The 18,418-nt window shown below is 39.3% G+C and overlaps 1 protein-coding gene across 1 annotated transcript in view; it reads right to left on the bottom strand.

The window, feature by feature from the left end:
• LOC139735144 (ubiquitin-protein ligase E3B-like) overlaps positions 1–12,069 on the bottom strand; it is a 41,355-nt gene extending 29,286 nt beyond the window's left edge. The window contains exons 1-10 of the mRNA XM_071645905.1: positions 11,767–12,069; positions 10,572–10,698; positions 9,474–9,544; positions 7,985–8,044; positions 7,400–7,504; positions 6,432–6,531; positions 5,295–5,463; positions 3,505–3,610; positions 2,769–2,954; positions 1,449–1,561 (exon numbers count right to left, since the gene is read on the bottom strand). Coding sequence (XP_071502006.1) covers positions 1,449–1,561; positions 2,769–2,954; positions 3,505–3,610; positions 5,295–5,463; positions 6,432–6,531; positions 7,400–7,504; positions 7,985–8,044; positions 9,474–9,544; positions 10,572–10,698; positions 11,767–11,922 — 1,193 coding nt within the window. The 5' untranslated portion in view covers positions 11,923–12,069. The remainder of the gene's footprint in view (positions 1–1,448; positions 1,562–2,768; positions 2,955–3,504; positions 3,611–5,294; positions 5,464–6,431; positions 6,532–7,399; positions 7,505–7,984; positions 8,045–9,473; positions 9,545–10,571; positions 10,699–11,766) is intronic.
• Positions 12,070–18,418: the final 6,349 nt, after the last annotated feature.

Genomic DNA, 18,418 nt, shown 5'->3' with positions numbered 1-18,418 from the left:
TTCAATTGCAACTATCACTTTAATCCTTTGAGCTAGGTTCATTATTAATAGGCCCAAGTTGCATACTTCACCCAATGCGTGAGAAAAATGGGTGCCATGTGTGAGATTGTGAGACGGACCCTAAATGCTTGAGTCTCACGCAGAATGCGTGAGACTTGGTAGCTCTGATAATGGTTTCTTATTTGCCATACAAATCTATTGTGAGAAAGAATAATTAAAAACACAGGCAGTTTCAGGCAAATCTTGGGGCAAGATAATGAAACATGAGGTAATGGGGAAGGAATGAGAGTATAAGACATGTAAACAACTGATGTCCTTTCCTTGCGACTAACGGTATCATGCCAATAGAGGAAGAAAACCTCAGAACTACTAGTATATTGATTGCATTGCACGAGAAATTGAGCATGAAATAGCTGGCATGCAAACACTTCTGATGGACAAAGTTATTAAAGTGGCATCAGCATGGCACTGAGTACTCAATCTCGGACGCATCCATCAAGAAGTAGTATAGTGGACTCCCATATAATGAAGTCCTCTGGACCGGCAGTCTTCTTTTGTTATATCTAAATTTCGTTATAACCAAACAAATAAACAATAAAAATACATACAGCGGATATTGTTGCGGCCCTTATTTTCACTTTGTTGTAACCAGAATTTTGTCATATCCGTGTTTGTTATAATGGGAGTGCACTGTAAAAAGTATAGCTTAATTTACATGTATTCATACGTGTATAACAGACACTTCTAAATAAGTTATCCTGAGTAGGGGCTTTCCCTATGAGCTGTTGGTCAATTCATCCCAAAGGCTGGCTGTGATTATATTACGTGTAGATGGACCATTTCATGCTCATTGATTTGACAATTTTATCAGGGATTATTACGGGATAGTGTGATCAGGATTTTATGGTCAGTAAGCATAACCCATTGTGGACAGGCTGATTTTGCTACAACACGTATTTCCCATAGACACTTGCCCGAGTATACTCGGGACTCATCCTCAACGGGTTAAGGGCATCTGCTGCAATCCATAGAGGAAGCACTCAAGCTGTCTGGCATATAAGGCATATAAGGTGAGGTGGTAAGATAGCTCAGTCAGTAGCGTGTCTGCTTCAGGATTCAAAGGACCCTGGTTCGATTCCAGGGTCTCACTGAGCAACGTGGTGTGTAATCATACCATCCCCTCTAGTAAGAGGCAAAACACTCTGTCCCTTGGATAGGACACAAAGTGGAGGTCCCGTGTATGAGAGAGTCACAATGCATGCACATAAAAGATCCCACTTCATTCATCCATCGCAAAGAGCAGGGTGCACCAACCAGTGAAGTGGTCCCACCTCACATCCAATTGGACCCCGTGGAAGATCAGCTAGTGCAGCTGAATATGAGCTATCCAGCCATCTTCTCAGATGGAAATGCAACAAACAAACAAACAAAGTTCATTATGTACTGACCTGTTGTCAAATGGTTGTGAGAACCAGCCTAGCACTGGATGCCAGGATGTGGTGTTGGATTTCTTCTTGCCAACAAATGTGAGACAGTGATTCAACAGTACAGTGGTCACTTTCTGCCAAGACAAACAAATAATGCATAAAGTTTCCCATAAAACAAAGTAATGATCAACCCACAATACATGCATACACAATTCAAACTAACTATTCCCTGTATGTGTGACTTAACATTATCTGAAGGGACTTCAGGACTCATTTAACCATGTAGCCACTGAAGATTCTGCACATAATGGCCTATGGTTCCCTGAAAGGTACAACAATATTGCTCTCATTTCAACAACTTTCTATTAATGACTTAGAATACAGTGTAGCTAGGGTTAGCTCGCTGCATATGTATTTTTGTCTATTATAAATCATGTTTATTTGAAAGCCTACCTATGACTTTACCAACAGAATGGCATGTCACAGAAGTAATTCTGACATACTTTTGTTGACCTTTGACATGTTTTTCAAATTATATAATTAAATATATTCAGTATGATAAAAAATGGAAAACCATAAAACTATATGGAAAAAAAGGAGAGGCGGTTTCGGATGTTTCAGTGACCAATAGATTAAGTGTTGTTCAGATTTTATCATATGCTAAAAAACTAAGGATGCAATATCTTTCTATCAATTTACTGGTTTTTAATATTTTGGTAACTAAAACTACAACTGTTCTGTATGTCCTCTACTTATTAGCTGTATAATATTTACCATGAAAGCTGGCAGGTGGTCCGGGAGGTTCTGTACAGACAAAACAGAACGAACAAAATGACCACTGCTGCATACAACTGTATGACAGTTCCCCTAAAATTCAATGTGACCCCATATTAATGTAAGAGGCACGACAAGCTATTGAATTGCATTTGCATTAAAGTAATCATGTCTATGCAACCACTACCAAGCACTAATGGAATAAAGGGAAAGTACTTACCTCACAGTCAACATGTGCCAAGTAAGCAGGTTGGGGTAAACTTTTTGTAGAAATTATTGTATGACTGAAATTGAGTCATAAGCATCTGGCACGTCGTTCAGTCAAGAACATCTTGAGATCCACTGGTTTACCTTTAAGCAAAAGGTATCTCACTTTGTTTTTACTTCTGTTTAACCCATTGAGGACAAGTCCCGAGTATACTCGGGCAAGTGTATAGTGAAGTCATATGGGAAATGCGTGTTGCAGCAAAATCAGCCTGTCCTCAACGGGTTAACAAAGCAGAGTTAGGGGGATAATGAGAGTTTACAGCAAAGATATTTTACAGAATGCTCTGACTACTACATGACTTGGCCAGCGTTGTAGAAATGATCAATAGAAAGGTTATTGAGTAACCTGGCATGTGTGGACTCACCAAGAAGACACAGTGCGTACGTAGCATCAACCGATGTAAGGACCATGCTGCACCCAGTGTCGGAGCTCAGGAATTTCAAGCAGTGAGCCAAGAGGGCGCTGTTTCTCATCAGATTCAATGACTGTATGATTAACACAGACAGATGAACAGGAAGGAGTTTACACATGAATAAACATAAAAATATTTGTTTTCTTTCCCATACTAGCTATCCTGATTGTTCCATTCATATTAGGCTGAGCATCAAACAGTTTGAATATTTTGACAATATTGTAGGGTAATTTTGTTGCATCCTGCTCATAAAAAAGAAGTCTGCACTTTCAGAAATGTCATTAAACCCAGGTACGAAAGAAACAAACAAACTTGAATCTTGTGAATTTTAATCCCAACAGATTCTTGCTCATAAACTTCCTTTCTCTTCTTTTCAAATTCTATTATTTTGTTTGATTTTCATTAAAAAAAAGGTTATCATAGTAATAACTGAAATCGACTAAAACATAAGTCTGTAGGCATCTTGGGCACATCCTGAAGTGTGATTACTCTGTAATTCTACACGTTCTATTCTCTTTACTTTTCCTCCATGCGATGGCAAACTAAAGGCACAATTCCGTCCAAAATCTTTAATACTCCGCTTGGGGAAAACCCTCCATGTGGCTCTATCAAACTTGTCTCACCTCTGAATTCCCTGATGACAGGTGGAGCAGAAGTCCAGGCACTGGGAGGATGTGGCTGATGAAGATGTGAAGGAGATTGGTGGAGAACCCACTGGATACCAGCGGCCTACCAATGTCAAGACACACACACACACAGAATGAGCAGCACTTGTCAGTACTGGTAGGAAATTTAGACAACATGTTCAGCAGTGACAGTCCTATGTTTACTCGCAAATCCAGTTGGGAACACTACTTGAGAGTCAATCACCACATAAAATGCACACTACTACGTGACAGGAATGGAATTGTGAGAAAAACTTTCATTGTACTGTGACATTTGGCAATTTATCGATCGGTTTGGTCGGGTTTGTGCGTTTTGATTAGAAGATGCGACCTTGGCACGCTCCAACTGAGTCTGGCCTGCAAATGTAGTACATACATGTAAAGAGTTAATGTCATTCTGGATATCTCTGTATATAGCTGTCACTTGCAATTAACAAGACGGTAGGCTATTGTTGGGTCAACCCTGCATACAGCCACTTGCTGTAAAAGAAACTTGAAGTGGAACCAGACTTGGTCTATGCGAACCACTTCTTCAAGTCCAATGTTCCATGCATCAGATTTCAAGATCTTCTAACTGTCATTATGACAAAACAATGGACAAGAGGGAATGAGAGGAGAAGGGGAAGGGTACGTAGTGGAAGTCAAACAGAAGTCAACAGACTTCCACTCATGTTCAACAAACACACATATTAACCTGTTCCTTACGGGAACCTGGTATACCAGGTTCCCATGGGAGCAACTGATATACGGGAACCTGGTATACCAGGTTCCCAAGATGAAGACAAGAGTGCCTGCTTTCTTGGCCTAAATTCATGTTTCTTTGTGTTAAAATGCCCAGAAAAGTGGGTTTGATAAAAAGATCAGAGTTTATTCTATTAGCATTTGTTCTCCTTTTGTTTGAAAAATGCATATTTCACAGTATTATTTACCTTTTTCCTGATCTAGTTTTCGCTTGTTCTGCTGTAAACTCGTATGAACATGTACATAGCGATCAAGGCAGAGATCAGTTAGATTTTTGTGTTCGCTGACCCCAGTCACCCCATTCAGGAGCCTGGTTTTGTGTAGAACAAAAGATTCTGTGAGCTCATCAGCGCACACTCTACTCATACCTCGCACCCTATCGATATTTCTATTGTTCACTGGCACATGTAGTTGACCATGGAAAGGGGGATACAATGTACCACTTGACTGCCTTCACAAGGGTGGATTACCAACCTGTCTCCCTCTCTGTCCATGGGCAAAAAGAATCTTGTTTGGGGGCATTAAAGGCACTCAGAGAATTGCGGAAGGAATGGGTTAAGATATCCTCATCACTAACAAGCCATACACAACATGTAGTAATAATCTCTTACACCTTCCAAATCTACTGGCGACACACTTGCACATACTCTATGACAAATCCTCGAGTGGATGTTGCCTGTAAACTATAATATTATGTAGGCATTAATCGCATATACATGAGAACAGTTTATGTCATAACTGTAAATGGGCAAGGCCTTGTACAACCACTCTTGAGTATTAGGATATCCTTACAATCAGTAATTTATGACCCATGGGTCACATATTGAGTCTTAACCCCACCAAGATGAAAGCACCATGTTGTGATCAGAGAAAGACAACCAATACAGTACACGTGTGTAGAACCAATCACACTGCATTACACATCTGTAGAGTTGTGCCCTTATGGCTCTCAACAAACAATGCATACCATTTATTTTAGAGCAAATTTGTGTTAATTTGTTACCTACCTCCATGCTACCGTGATGGTGGCATTTAGGATGATCGGTGAGAGGGATGGTTGTCTCTTGGTCAGTCCCTCGGTCAGCAGGGTGTGGAGGACAGGGTACAGCCCCTTGCTGGTCAGGTGGCCCATCACATTGGAACAGATCTGACCCATGCTGGACTTCAGGGCATCAGCTATCAAAATTGATTGTCAGTTTCATTGATTAAAAAAGTAAAAACAATAAAATAATATTCTTACGTTAAAGTTCACTGAGACTCATTGCACCCTACGTAATCTGTAACTGTATCATTCACCGAGAGCAGTTAACCAGATATCATCAATAAGATCCATAACGATAACCTTCGTGTCTCATCCATCTAACATTAATGGTATCATTGCATATTTCTAAGAGAAATTGTATCAGCCTATATATTGTAAAGACTGACACAACTATGATACGGCTTTTATCCCATTTCATGTGATACAGGTAAATCCTCTTCCAGCATTCTCTGTTCTGGATGAACGCATTGACCTTGCTCATTGGCAATGATCTGAACGTTACAGAGTCAAAAACTTTCACTTTCATCCTGTACTGCATATCCTCAAAGAAGTTTGGTTTCATGTTCTTTATCCTTTTTTCTATCATGCATTCTGCTTCTCCACCCAGAAGTTGTCCTCCATTGGTTAGCAAATGCAAACACAACGATAGTCTTCAGCAACCTCCATAACCCCTTCTGTGCCAGTTTTTTTTTTTTTTTTCTGTTTTTATCAGCATTCAAAGCACGCAAAGGGATTGGTTAACTCCTGCACAATTTCTGTCATGTTTTCACACAATTTTCCCTTATGGCTGTTCTGTTGCCGGTACTCTTTTACTTTTCTGTAGGCCTCTCATCACATAATTGTATTTGACAGGTTGAACAGCTGCATTGTATGAACATCTTATATATCACTGAGCAACTGCCCCTGTATACAAGTATTGGAAGATGCATTATGCTATTATGTCATTATGTCATTTGAATTTGACGATGTTTGTCCATGGGTCTATACCTTTTTTACTCAACAACAGTGAACGATTTTGTGATGTGCACATCATTACCCAAATCAACAGAGGCCACACTGACATTGCGTGTCAAAGAGGAATTTCAGTGGCACACTAATGTACCTTTGGGTATCTTGAATATCTTCCAGGTCGCTGTGTCTGTGAAAGTGACCAACATGTGTAGGTAGAGGGCAATGCTTTTGGCTGCTACGGGAAGGTCAGGCTGTAAAGAGACAAGAATATCGTAAGGACAAACAGTAGTTTACTTGGATGGCAACATCATGTGACATTGCAAAACCTCTTCACCTTTCATTGTCACTGCCCTCACTACAAAACTCCTCGGTTGCTTCTGTCATGTATAATTTCCATGCTCAAAACATCAAAATGCAAGTTAAAGCAGTCATAGAGGAGTCTGATTAATGTTTCATTATGTTTTAAAGAGTACTAGTATATGGTAGTATTGTCACAATTACCATCACAGAGATGCCAACTTCTTGACATAAAAAACATATGGAATATACTAAAAAATCAATTTTTTTTTAAAGACAAATATTAGATTTTCATGAAATCTTGACACTAACACTAGCCCATTTGCCTTGGGTTAGTAGAATGTCAGAAAAAAAATGTTTCCCTGGTAAGAATGGGCAAGTAAAATGTTGCTACATGTACTTCATCAACATTGATGAAAAAATTATACTGCATTCACATATTTCTCGCCCATTTGGGATCATCATTCAGCATCTTTGTAGGGATTAAATCAATTAGTAGTACATCTTTCCAAGTGATGAAGTGTTTTTGTGGAGTTTTCTGTGCTTGATATTGGCATTATTCTTTTGTATTTCGAAAGATGAAAAGTTGAACTTTCAAGAAGTGATATCGTCATACTTTAATTGTATTTCACTCTGTCTATCAAACCAAATGCTATAACACTGTATTGGCAGGCATCTCTGCCATTGCAGATGCTTTTAGCAAGATTCTGGGTAGGGACAGCAAAATAATGTGAAAAGTATACAGCTTGAAATTTACATACAAATACATGTACTTATCAAATCTCTCTATACATATATCCCTTATATACATTTTCTACTGACCTTGAGTTGTTTCAGCTGAGAGGCACACATCCAAAGTATCTGTTTGAGTTGGTGTATCCATGGCAGCACGTATTCTTTGTTGAGAGCCAGGGACACATACCACACCTGGGAAAAAAAAGTATGAAAGGGACATAACAAAAGTTATAGATTTGTTGCTGTTGTTGTTGTTGTTGTTGTTTTGAAATACACATCTAAATGTGATATCACTTCAAATGTAGCCATCTCGGAGAAAGATATAATAGCGTCCAATGTTAAAATGATTGAAATCAGATTGAAGTCATCCTCACTGGGTCTTTTTAAGATTCAATCAATCACCGGGAGCGGAACCATGGTGTGTCACTGGTGGAGGTCTATGGGTATTTTAAATTCTGATAGAAAATTGCTTGACAAGCAAACCTTTGTGTCTGTTGGAATAAGAATATGTATGATACACAGCTACATGTATGGTAATGAAACTACAAAAGCATACATGCAATATTGCTGTCTGATTACCAATTTGTATCTTGCCACTGAAGCAGAACAGCCAAAGTGGACCACCCCCCCCCCCCTTCAAATTCTTCCCTATAAAAATGAGTTTCTTTTTACCTTCATGTCCTTGCTTGACTCCATGCTAGCAATCACATATCGGCAAACCTTCTCAAAACGCTGCAAATGGAAATAATGATTATTGCACACAAAACAGAGATACAGCATGACGGAAGACTGAGGGTATAATGGCACTGCAGAGAGTATGTGAGAAATCTTCAGCACTTAAAGAATCATAGGTATATATAATTTTTTTTAAAAACATCTAAACAGATGAATCAAGCTTCACACATTCTGTGATCGTCTCAATCTATTACCTAACATAACTGGCACACACTTTAAATATTTCTCTTACCAACAACTGTTTGTTTTGATTTCCAAGGAAAACAGTAAAATTATATACAAAATACACTCAAATGAGTTGAACATGACATAATTGTGACATGAATCAGATGTGAAGTTTCAAAACACAATGAAAACAAATTGACAGGTGGAAATGATAATAACATAGCGTCTGTTGAGAATGAGAAGGGCTTTAAGTCTTCTCGAACACTATGGGTTTTGTGGTCACTTAACGCCCTTATCATTCTCAACCGACGATATCATCGCTGGGGCGATAAGACCTCGTATAGATCTACAAAATGTCAAATGTTCAGGAGAGCCAAAAGACATGGCGGCCAAAGCACTGTGGCGAATGGGATAGCCTTGCCTTTGACATGTCGTGGTGGCTTCATTTTTGGAGTAAGACGGTTGGGATTTGGACAGGACATCACTTAACCCATTATTTGACCATTAATCCAAAAAACTAATTTTCACCAAAATTGCAGATACAAGGTCTTATCACCCCAGCGACGATATGTAACAGTGGTGGCCCATTTCAGATTGTATATGATAAGTGTGCTCTTCCATGGGGTCCAAGTTTTATATGCCTACATTTAACAATTAACATGTCATACCAAGCATCTTTTACGATCATATATCACCTTGTGAAATTCATTGATTCATTTTGAATAATTCCTCTATGTTCATCATACAAATATATTTCACAGTTCAAAATCTACCTACACATTATCTTTTTTTAATTCGTTCGTTGAAATCAGTAAGGCTGCTGGACTGTTTAACAGACGTAGGCAAATCACTGTACAATTTAGGGTACTGTCATGATATCGAAACATACCTTTACAATTTTGCGAGTAAGGTTTCCATAAAATTAATTTCTCACTTTGTGTCTTTAAATACGGAGTAACCAATTACTTTGTATGCGAATTTATCGCAAGAAGTAAGTACATTATTGGTGCCATTTTGAGAAGAATTGTGGTGCTTGAACAGTCTTTACAGTCTTTGCTTGGTCTTTGCATACTACTCACTTAAATCCATCATTCGGTCACTACAATGAGCTTTGCTTGGTCTAAACAGACCTAAGAAAAGATGCAATCCCATAACCTGATGAATGAACACTGATCTATGGATGTATTGCTCCTTATCAATTTTCCAATGATACCTTTATATTGAAATGAAAAGAAAGAGAAATAAAAACGATTCCACAAACCTTCTTGTCACTCTCATTCTTGTCACTGAAGACATACAGAAACTTCTTGATGGCTTGGTAAGCCTCAGTAGCTGTTGGATACAAAACAATGAAGAAACAGCAACAATAAAGATCATGAAAGCTCCATTGTTCCACTTCCTTAACCCATTGAGGATGGACATATTTTGCTACAACATGCATTTCCCATAGACACCTGCCCAAGTATACTCGGGACTTGTCCTCAAAGGGTTAAAGAACGATTAAAGTTTTGTCATTTCCAGTGGAGAATCAATCTATTACGGGAAAAGAAGGAATTAATCTCAAAGAGTAATACACTAGGAGTATAAGAGTATAGTTCATCCTCCACTTGCGACATGTCACCATGAAAACCTGATACATTTGTAATGAACAAGACTGATTTTCTGAATTCAGTTTTTTTGCATCTAAGAAATCAAAGATTTCAAATGATGTATAATGTGCCTTGTTTCATTATGGGCTGCATCAGAAACTAAAATACACCAAATGCATAATGTAAGTTAATAAATGAATAATTACAGTTTCTTGCTGTACAGTGATGAACCATACAACTTCTCACTATAGACTGAATAAAATTCAGTGAGTAACAACAATTTATTCATGCATTCCTTAACAGCACATTCTTTTTTCAATTGTTCTTCTGGTCACGGATACCTTTTTAGACCCTATTAGAGAAGGATCAATCAGGCCAGTACCATTGAAACCGAAATGTGTCTTCTCCTATCCCTTGTATTTTATTTTTGCACATGCTCTTCCACAAGCTATAAACAGCTGTCAAGGATAGGTGGTACATATCTCCAGTTTCCTGCTTCTGTCTTGTGCCACTTGATATCAAGATCACAATAATCATGGTAAAGCAGCACAAATATATTAGGAAGATCGCAAACTGCTGATTTACATAATGTTAACAAACATGTCGGAAAAAGGAACCAGTGGGAATCAAACCTGTCATGTAAAACTGTACTGCTTTCTGGGCAGCAATGAGAAGGCTATCCCTGGTTGCCAGAAAAGAATAATTTCTTGCTGTCAGTTACAGTACAGTGAACATATTTGCATACATTTACTCATTGTCCCAAGAATTACCTGGAAAGAAACGGCTGATAGCATCTGGATTGCTGGGAGTCCCACAGTTTGACTCGCATATCCTGTCTACATCAGCAAGCATCAGTCGTCTGTATCTACACCTGCAGATGAAACCTCTGACAAGAGCCTGCATGAAGAGAATGTGACAGATGATCATTTAAATCTTTGATCATTCAGATTGTAAAATTAATCAGAAATTGTCAGATTGGCTAGGATTTTCAGCATCAATATTTGGTCATAAAAGAAAATGGAAAAAGTTCCTTATGTACCCCCACTAATTTTGTTACACTTGCCACTCTACACTACCCTACCATTGTTAGCTTAACACATGGATGCATGCATGCACACTTGGCAAATGGTCAGGACAGTGCGCATCCATGCATTCGGTAACAAGTCACAATAATTGTACTAGTCTTAGTAGAGCTTAGTGTAAAATGATATGACAAAATATTAGCATAGAGTACAAAAGGAACTCTTGCAAAAAACAAACAAACAAACAAAGCATACAAACAAGCAAACAAACCCCAAACAAACCTCCATCACTATCAGTGTTTTGTCATGGTGGGAGGTTGTTGTCACTGGTTAACACTACGCCTGACCCTTGGCCTTTACATTTATACAAACATGCATTTCCATGCAACACCAAACAGCTGAAAAAATGTTTAGAATTTACTTAGAATAGAAGCTAGGTATAATTCATCTCTAGACTGACCTTGTAAGTTGGGGTCTCTAACTGGTTGATACTCTATTTGACAATTTGTACATTTTCTTTGATGCTGTTAAGTAAATTTACTCATTATTAAGTTTAGATCATCATGATACACTAATAGTAATACATAGCAATGGCAAATGCACCAGCTAGCTAGGCAGGGAACTAGTATTGTATTGATTGATACTTCTCCATAATAGATAAAATTTACTAATGAATAGTCTAGAGTCTACTTGCAAATGTTGATACATTTGTAAACCACCAAGTTATTTTGGTAGCCCGAGATACCATTTAGAACAATTTCTTATCAACTGACAACTGATTTAATAACACCTGTAGATATCTCTAGAATCTAGCTAGTGAGAGTCTTTCTGTACAGAAAGAATGCCAACGTAACAAACATATAATTCAGTATGTGGGACTACACAATTCCATTCGCAGCTGTGCTCCTACTAGCTACTGCAGGTAGAAATAATACTCTGTTACCTGTATCGCTATGATTGCCTGCTCTTTGCGACGAAGAAGTGCACGTTCATTTCTGGCTGCTTTCGCTTTGTCGAGGAGATCCGACTTTTTTGAAGAGTCTTTCGAACCAAACATGACTGCGATGCAGAATTTTCCTTTCCACGAAAGAAGCTTCATACAAACAACGATGACAGTAGTGTAGATTGATAGGGCAGTCAGGGAGGTGAGACCAAATTGATCGATGAGATAACGAGAACAACAATGATTGTTTACTTCCGCTCAGCTGTTGATCTCATTCCCGCACAAGTATGGACAGCTCCGTGCTTTGTAAGTTTACCACGCTGAATTTGAAAGCACCGATCAAGAAGACAGACATTTTCAGTGGACATCATGATCAGTGAGTACAACAGTCGCCGCTACCACCACAACCTCCAAGACCACCCCTTGCAGTTTCACACTTTGTACAAAGGAAATTCAGAGATTTCCATCAGTAATTCATTTCTTTGCGATCTTGATTTCATCAAATAGGCCTAAGCTGCACAACAATTCAAGCAGCTGATGCTCACAGAACTCACGCGCTTTTATAGTTTCACGCTGATTTTTCTTCCACGATCTGTATTTACATTTGCTGGACTTAAATATATTGGAATAATCTCTGTTGTTATTGTTTAAATTTTTTTTTAGAAATAATTTGAAGAAAAAAGCTTTTTGATTATTCATAAAAATTCATCTGAGTCTCATCACCAAAATTATTAATGTCTTTATATCTCACCATTATGATATCGTAAAATTGTGCGTATCCTTTAGGCCTAATTGTTGCAAAAGATCGGGAAAATCCAGCTTATTTTCCGTTAAATTAAGCAAATACATGTAATAAGCGGCTTCAAACATCATTAACTGTTAACTTGTTATAGCTAGTCTTAGTATCTTAAATTATCTGATTTCATTTTCACACCACTTGCAATTCCTCTCTTTCCCTCTCTCCTTCTCTCTTCCTGCATGACAGCGTCCAGGGTATTTTTTTTTTCAGGTTAGTTTCCATATCGTGAGTTTCTTTTGTAAATTTCGCTTCTTATGTAAAACAGTATATCAATCATAATGATTTGTTGTATTACATGTGTGTGTGTGTGTGGGGGGGGGGGGGTGCACCCTATAAATTTTACAAGCACTACTTTTTCGCATTCCTTCCCATTTCCAGCATTTTGGTAGGCCAATACTTAAAATATTCTGTGAACTTTATGTATTGTGATGTGATTTATGTATTCAATTTCAGTAACATATCTATAATTTGTTTCCGTAGGAAATGAGAAAAAAAAAATGAATGGATGGATGAAAACCGTAGCAGCCTACAGGTATTACAGGACCTATAGGTATTACAGGGTTCTTTCACCAAGAACTACAGCACCACTTTGGGAGCACTTGTAACTGCAACACTACTATAGGGAGTCCCCGGCCGCGTTTTTGTTTTGTTTTGTTTTGTTTTGTTTTGTCTTGTTTGTTTTTTGTTTTTTAAGACAGCACAGATTGGGGCATGGCGCGTATTAAACCTGTGGGAAACACGTTGGGTTAGGGTTAGGGTTAGGATTTAGGGTTAGGGTTAGGGTTAGGGTTAGGGTTAGGGTTAGGGTTAGGGTTAGGGTTAGGGTTAGGGTTAGGGTTAGGGTTAGGGTTAGGGTTAGGGTTAGGGTCCCCAGGGGCGTCACCAGCTTTTTTTCAAGGGGGGTGCGTTTTGACACTAAATGTTTACGATATTTTTTGGACAGTCATTTGGAATATAGGAAGCTCTTAATCCCTAGACTTTTACTGTTTTTTGAGGGAAACCAAGCGGGGAAGGGGCACCGGCGTAGCTAGGATTTCATTTTTTTTTTTTTTTTTTTTTTTTTGGGGGGGGGGGAGGGGTTAGTATGCGAGGGAGCGAGCAAGGGTGGGGGGAGCGTGTGGAAGTGCCGGAGGGGGTTGTACCCCCTATAAATGGATTATGGAATGACGGTGTGAAACGACAAATTACTGGCAGCGATATCAGAAGAATGGCATAACGACTACATGCGAGCGAGGGGAGCGAGCGAGCTTGAAAATTTTGACATTTTACAGTCCAAAAACTGCCGTCATATAGCCATATTTTAGTGCTTTGTACATTAAGGGGGGGGGGCGCACCGGGCGCAACTGCTGGCAGTTACTGGCAGCAACATCAGGAGAATTGCATAACAATTAAATGCGAGCGAGCGAGCGAGCGAGCTTGAAAATTTTGACATTTTACTGTCCAAAAACTGCCGTTTGTAGCCATATTTATTTGCTTTGGAAATTAAAGGGGAAGGCTAGTAACTGATCAGTGGGAATCAGTGGAAATGCTGGGAGATGATTGTTCCAATCCTTATGGGATTCATTCAAGAGTTCATTGTATATCTTTTGTTGTGTGAAAATGATTTGCTTCAGAACGGTCTCATATTCAAGTAATGTGCAGATTAATGCTCCGTCACTGACCAGGGACGCTAACCTGGAAGCATTAAACTGCACATTACTTGAATATGAGACCATTCTGAAGCAAATCATTTTCACACAACAATAGATATACAATGAACTCTTGAATGAATCCCGTAAGGATTGGAACAATCGTCTCCCAGCATTTCCACTGATTCCCACTGATCAGTTACTAGCCATCCCCTTTAAGGGGGGCACACCGGGTCCAACTGCTGGGAATTACTGGCAGCAACATCAGGTGAATGGCATAGCAATTATATATATAAATAATAATAATAATAATAATAATAATAATAATAATAATAATAATAATAATAATAATAATAATAATAATAATAATAATAAGTACAGCATTTGTAATGCGCCTTCGATCTATATCCTATTCTGAGGCGCAGAGGGACGTAATTATGAAAACAATAGCATACATCGTAGTCATAATTGTACATAAGAAGGTTGAAAAAGAAGAAAGAGATAGGTAGAGATATACACACCAATGAACAATTCGTTGAAAATTCAATCGAAACAAGATGCGAACATATGTGATTTCAAAAGCTTTTTAAATGTTTCAATGGTCTCTGCTGATCGGATCCTCAGTGGAAGAGCGTTCCAGAGCGATGGGGCTGCAGAAACAAAGGCTTTTTCTCCGAGAGTCGAAATTGTTCTTTTAACTGTTAATTGTTTACTATTACATGAACGGAGATTTCTGCCAGGGACGTATTCTGAAACAAGGTTTTGCAAATATTTTGGAGCTGAAGAATGTACTGCTTTCCATGTATGGAGAAGAATTTTAAACTCTATCCTCTTGGATACTGGTAGCCAGTGAAGATTTTTTAGAACTGGGGTAATGCTGGAGAAGCGAGATGTTCCACTGAGGACCCGAGCAGCAGAGTTCTGAGCACGCTGTAGTTTGGCCAGTTGGTAAGATGAAGCCTTGAACAATAATGCATTTCCATAATCAATACGAGACAAAACATACGAATGAATAACAGAGGCTGCAACTTTGTTTGATAAGGATTTTCTGATACTGTGAATATTGCGTAGTTGCAAATATACAGATCGACATGTGTTTGTAACGTGTGTCGCCATTGACATTTCAGGGTCAAAATAAACTCCAAGATTCCTACAATTTGACACAGATTGTACATTGACACATCCAATTCGTAATGACTGACTACGGACCTTTGCTGCCAGATGTTTTGATGCAATTATCATAAATTCACTTTTGTCATCATTCAGTTTGAGTTTGTTCCGTATCGAGTTCCGTATATATTGTTCCGTATATATAAATGCGAGCAAGCGAAGAGAGCGAGCTTGAAAATTTTGACATTTTACAGTCCAAAAACCGCCATTTGGAGCCATATTTTTTCGCTTTGAAAATAAAGGAGGGGTGGGGGGCGCAACGGGCGCAACTGCCGGTAATTACTAGCAGCAACATCAGGAGAATTGCATAACAATTAAATGCGAGCGAGCGAGCGAGCGAGCTTGAAAATTTTGACATTTTACAGTAAAAAAACGAACAAACTGCCGTTTGTATAGCTATATTTCTTCGCTTTAGAATCTAAGGGGGCGCATCGGGCGCAACTGCTGGCAAATACTGGCAGCAATATCAGGAGAGCATAATGATTACATTCGAGCGAACGAGCGAGCGAGCTTGAAAATTTTGACATTTTACAGTCCCAAAACTGCCATTTGTAATAGCCATATTTTTTTGCTTTGGAAATTAAGGGGGGCGCACCGGGCGCAACTGCTGGCACTTACTGGCAGCAACATCAGGTGAATGGCATAACAATTAAATGCGAGCGAGCGAAGAGAGCGAGCTTGAAAATTTTGACATTTTACAGTCCCAAAACTGCCATTTGGAGCCATATTTTTTCGCTTTGGAAATAAAGGAGGGGGGGGGGGGGCGTACCGGGCGCAACTGCTGGCAATGACTGGCAGCAACATCAGGTGAATGGCATAACAATTAAATGAGAGCGAGCGAAGAGAGCGAGCTTGAAAATTTTTACATTTTACAGTCCCAAAACTGCCATTTGGAGCCATATTTTTCGCTTTCGAAATAAAGGGGGGGGGGGGCGCACCGGGCTCAACTGCCGGCAATTACTGGCAGCAACATCAGGAGAATTGCGTAACAATTAAATGCGAGCGAGCGAGCGAGCGAGCTTGAAAATTTTGACATTTTACAGTAAAAAACAAACAAACTGCCGTTTGTATAGCTATATTTCTTCGCTTTAGAATCTAAGGGGGCGCATCGGGCGCAACTGCTGGCAAATACTGGCAGCAATATCAGGAGAGCATAATGATTGCATTCGAGCGAGCGGAACGAGCGAGCTTGAAAATTTTACATTTTACAGTCCAAAAACTGCCGTTCTTAGCCATATTTTTCGCTTTGGAAATTAAGGGGGAGGGGCACCGGGCGGAACTGCTGGCAATTACTGGCAGCAACATCAGGTGAATTGCATAACAACTAATGTGAGCGAGCGAAGAGAGCGAGCTTCAAAATTTTGCATTTTACAGTCCAAAAACTGCCATTCTTAGCCATATTTTTTCGCTTTGGAAATTTGGGGCGGGGGGCGCACCGGGCGCAACTGCCGGCAATTACTGGCAGCAACTTCAGGAGAATGGCATTATTACTAAATGCGAGCGAGAGGAGCGAGCGAGCTTGAAAATTTTGACATTTTACTGTCCAAAAACTGCCGTTTGCAGCTATTTTTTTTTTTTTTTTCGCTTTGGAAATTAAAGGGGGAGGGGACGCCCGGTGCGCCCCTCCCCCTGGATCCGCCACTGGTAGTCCAGGGTGTGGGTTTATGTTCATGACTGGGGGAGGTATCATGACCAGCGAGGTGGCGTCGAAGTGACCAAGCGGGGAAAGGATGTCCAAAATCTGCACTTTAGAGCATCCCCTAAACTAATTGTGCGTGTTTGTTTGTGTGTTTGTATCATATACATGGAAAAATTAGCCCAGGTCAAGTCTTTTTATTGGCAATGCAAGACATCTTTACATAGACTAGTATGTAAAGCAACACTGCAAAATGCAATGATCTAGCTTTGATATAACGAAGCGTAAGGTACAAAGGTGTACACTCTATATCACACTGCGCAACATTGTAGCGACTCTTCGTTCGGATGTACTGAGTACACTGCGCACATCCTGCTTGTATATGCAGAATGCTAACCAGGAATCACAATCTTTTGTCGGGTCCGGGCTTTTTGAACAATGTTTCACACTATATACCTATTTAATTATGGTTAAAAGAAATCATAGAAAAATATCTTATTTCTGGATCACCCTTTCATTCAAAAGCAGTTTACTAACACTTGAACTACTATTTCGGTAAATCTTTTTTTTTTTTTTACCAGCGGATTGGGAGTGGGGCGCACCCCCCCCCCCCTCCGTAGTTACGCCACTGCTTTTGGGTGAAATAATTGGACAGATTCTAACAAAAAAGTAAGAAAATCTTTTCATCGCGGGAATTATGATTATGTGGGGTGGGGCAAATGGTGCGCTTGCCTTCCAATATTTTTATAGGGGCAACATTTTTGTTTTCTTTCAAAAGCAAGAAAATCTTCTCATTATAAAATCAGTGCTGCCAGAACCAGGGGTGCGAATTGTTTTTGCCGACGATTTTCTTGTGTGTGTGTGTGTGTGTGTGTGTGTGTGTGTGTGTCCATGGTGCAAAATATAAAAAAAAAGATAGAAAAGAATAATTATTTAGCGTCCGGCGTTGAGGTCGCTCGCAGATTGTTTTTTTTTTTTTTTTTTAAGGATCTGAAGGGGGGTGCGTTCGCACCCAACGCACCCCCCCTGGTGACGCCCATGGTCCCCAATATCTGTGCCGTCTAAAAAAAAAACACGCTCCCCGGCCTATGAAGGAACTCTATACAAATTTACATTAGGACGCCCTCTTTGAATTTTGTGTGGTAGCTTTACAAGTCACGGCCTCATTTTATGGGGGAAAAAAGAAATGCAGTAAAAAAGATGAAATTATTGTAGCGACCACAGAATTCTGACCGTCGTCTGAGCTATATCATCATCTTTATTTTTTATTTCCCTGAACTTTGGAAATCTCAGAACTATTTCTTTTTTCGGTGTATGCTTGTCTCACCAACAAGGACAAGATGGTAATTAATATTCATTTATTATTTAATCTTCTGCGTGAGATGTTCTTGCGATGCCAATTAGTTACTTTGTAAAACA

This window comes from Diadema antillarum, unplaced genomic scaffold, assembly GCF_040938485.1.
Source record: "Diadema antillarum isolate AM-2024a unplaced genomic scaffold, OU_Dant_1.0 seq00000565_RagTag, whole genome shotgun sequence".
NCBI classification, from domain to species: domain Eukaryota; kingdom Metazoa; phylum Echinodermata; class Echinoidea; order Diadematoida; family Diadematidae; genus Diadema; species Diadema antillarum.
Note: the sequence above shows the minus strand (reverse complement) of the source record. Positions and strands in the feature narration are given on the sequence as shown.